The sequence below is a fragment of the Apium graveolens genome, chromosome 4 (assembly GCF_009905375.1).
Source record: "Apium graveolens cultivar Ventura chromosome 4, ASM990537v1, whole genome shotgun sequence".
NCBI classification, from domain to species: Eukaryota; Viridiplantae; Streptophyta; class Magnoliopsida; order Apiales; family Apiaceae; genus Apium; species Apium graveolens.
In genome coordinates this window covers 255,909,281-255,912,404 of record NC_133650.1, presented here as the reverse complement: position 1 = coordinate 255,912,404, position 3,124 = coordinate 255,909,281, and the positions used below count along the sequence as shown (strand labels likewise).

At 38.3% G+C, this 3,124-nt stretch overlaps 1 protein-coding gene across 1 annotated transcript; it reads left to right on the top strand.

Moving 5' to 3' along the window:
• The first annotated feature begins 273 nt into the window (after window positions 1–273).
• On the top strand, window positions 274–2,474 carry LOC141720846 (uncharacterized). Its single transcript, XM_074523487.1, has 3 exons — window positions 274–485; window positions 1,214–1,577; window positions 1,671–2,474. Exons 1-3 carry the CDS (start codon window positions 405–407, stop codon window positions 2,345–2,347), a joined length of 1,122 nt encoding a protein of 373 aa, XP_074379588.1. The 5' UTR covers window positions 274–404; the 3' UTR covers window positions 2,348–2,474.
• Window positions 2,475–3,124: the final 650 nt, after the last annotated feature.

Genomic DNA, 3,124 nt, shown 5'->3' with positions numbered 1-3,124 from the left:
CTTAAATTTTATATAATTAAGGAGAGAATAAAACAAAAATGGATCGGGGGAAGTAGCCCATCAAGTCCAATTAAAGCAGACATCAGCCCATCAGGTCCAATGGCTGTAAGCCCATTAAGAATAAAACAAATAAGGATCGGGGATAAGAAAATAGTGTAAGGGTAGAAAGGGAATAAAAGTTAAAAGCACAAGGGTAGGATAGTAAAATCAAAGAAAGCGCGTTAGTTGAGGTCGGCCAATGAGTGGGCCTATAAATACACCCTTATATCCTCTCATCGCTCATTCTTGAAACAAATCGCAATCTCATTCTCCGCCGCGAAACCCTAACCCTAGGAATTGGTCTCATATCATATCGCTCTCTTGAATCAAATCGAAACGTGTAATTGATTATTATTTTAATAATCATGTCTCGGTGCTTTCCGTATCCACCTCCTGGATTCACAAAGAAAGCAAGCGATGTTTCCACCTTGATCGATTCGATTAAGGTTTGTTCTTGAGAGAACTGCTTTTGTGTCTATTCTTTTTACACCGGCCCCCTTTTTTGAGGCCTATACATGTAAATCATATATATATAGTCCATTTTTTTGTAGATTTGTAATTTTTTGTGTATTTTATAAAATTCAGATCTGATTGTAAATTTTTAAATTGACCCGACCCGACCCGGATAAGGTTTGTAATGGATCTGTTGTTTTTGAAATAGACGCGATTGATTAAGTGTCTAGGTGCGACGTCAGAGTTTTGAACTTTAGATTGGGGTTTTTTGATAATTCATGTGTTTTAAGCTGTGTAATTATCGGGTTTTTGTTTCCGATTCAGATAAAATGGTTAGAGTAACAACTGGGTACAAGTTTGTACTAATCTAAACTATGTCTTTAACAATAAGAATCCGAGTGACATGTTATTTTACCATTATGAAGTATAATTTTGTGAATTGGAAGAATTGGTTACGATTTGTTCATCATATAATAAATAAAACGTTAGAGAGAGATAGAGAATGTTATAGACCGGATATGAATGTATATAGGGTTTTGTTATGTGCATCTGAATGATTACTATCAACTTGTGCATTGCACATGTATGTGTATGTTGAGCAATTATCTTTTGCCTGCAATGCTAAGATATGCCTATAGCACATGATTGGTCCATAGCGTGGTCGTTGTGTATTGGTCATCCCTAGCTTTCGGTTCTAAATTGTTTATCTGGTACTCTAAAGCTCCAGAAGGAGATTAAGGCAAATAAAGAAACAAGGAAAGAGAAGAGAAGGGATAAGGGGCACAAGGATAAAAGGGGGAAGAAAGAGAAGAAGAGAGAAAAAAGAGAAAAGAAAGATCCACTTGACAGTAAACAGACCAAAGTTGGGAATGAAGGTGAAAAAGATTGCAAAACTTGGACTGAATCAGAAGTGCTCTCTCAGAAGAGGAAACGAGAGGAGACTGAACAATTAGAAGGCAGTAGTGTTACTGAAGAACATGGACAACCTCTTAATTTGCAAAATCCTAGTTATTCATCTGATGGCACGCAATATAGTAACAAGAGGAGAAAGCAGGCCTCAGTTGCTAGTGACAGTGCAGGGAATGGTGAGTTTCAAGACATTGTCAATTGGAGTTTTTTGGTTTTTGTGTTTTAATATAATTTTGTATTAACTATTTTTCTCTTATTATCTTACACAGGAAATATAATTAGGATCAAGCTGCCTTTGCACAAGCACAAAGAATCTGGAAGTGCAGTTAGCAAAGAGCAGCTGCAGTCTACTGTGGCCAGGAATGTACAAAACAAAGATTCTGTTGTCATAGCCAGAGGAGAACAACAACAATGTTCTACCTCAGGGAGGAATGAGAAGCACAATGAACAAATTTGTTCTGAAACAGGATTGACCGGTCTTGTTGGTCTTCCTGCGGAAGATGTTGCTGCATCTCTGACATCGTTCAGGAAAACCAATTCATTGCAGAGTTTTCCTTGTCCTATCAATGAATTTTGTTCTACGTCTGGGAACACGGACAACTTACCTCAGGGTCATCCACAAACATCCGTCTCTGTTCCAGGCTCATGCTCAAATCCACGAGATAGGAAAATGCAGAAAAAGATTTCAAAGTATGACAACCTAATTCAAAATCTATATGAAATGGCTATACCAGGTGAGGTGGTTGACACTGATGGTGAAGACTGGCTCTTTGGAGGAAAGTGTTCGGACACGGTTGTGAAGAAGAGGAATGTGGTGGACAACCAACTCTTAGTGAACAGAGGTGTGACTTGTTCTGGCAGCTCCACGCTATATCCACTACACCCTCGTGCCCGATATTTGGAGGAGGCCAAGATATATGCATTGCCTTATACTGTACCTTTTTGAACAATTATAGGAATGGTTGTATAGCAAGCAATTTCGAACTTTTTTCCCTTTGGCATTGTGTCAAGTTTGCAACAATTATTGAAGTTCAATTTTATTTTTTTATAACATTCTGTTTTGCTTTTAATGATTTTACAGACTCGAATAAACACTACGAATCAAAACTGGGAAATAAAAAAATTTGTAATTGCTACTATTAGCGGACGACACCTTAATCAGCTTTTATTGCTACATCAACATATCAATATAAACTGAAAGTAATTACCAAGAAAAAACATAGCAATATGAACACAAAGTAGCATCTCCTACAGTTACGAACAGAAAGAAGCATCTACTTACGAGGACACAATTTCATCTTGCATCCTCAAAGAGGGAAACACATGGACATGTGCATTAATGAACCCAAGGTGTAAACAAAGTATTGACGAAGGAATCTGGTAACAATTTCTCGCCGGAACTAAGATCTGTAACGGTGGTTCTTTGCCGGAAACTTAAGCGGTGTGTGGTTGATTGTGGTTGTTTTAGGTTGAGATTGATCAGAGTAAGTGGTGGCTCTCTTATCAGCTCTCAACTTCTTACCCTCTCAATGTGCCTACGTACCCTTTATAAAAGGGATCAAGCCTGACGTAGTTCTCGTAGAATAAGAAGTCTAATGAGTTTAGACTTCTTACTCCTAAACCCAGTAGAAGCTCATCCGATATCCATCTTCCACTAGCTTTAGGAATGTCCAACTATGAGGCCCAACCGCGAAGGCCCAAGGCTCGTCCGTAATCGTAGGAC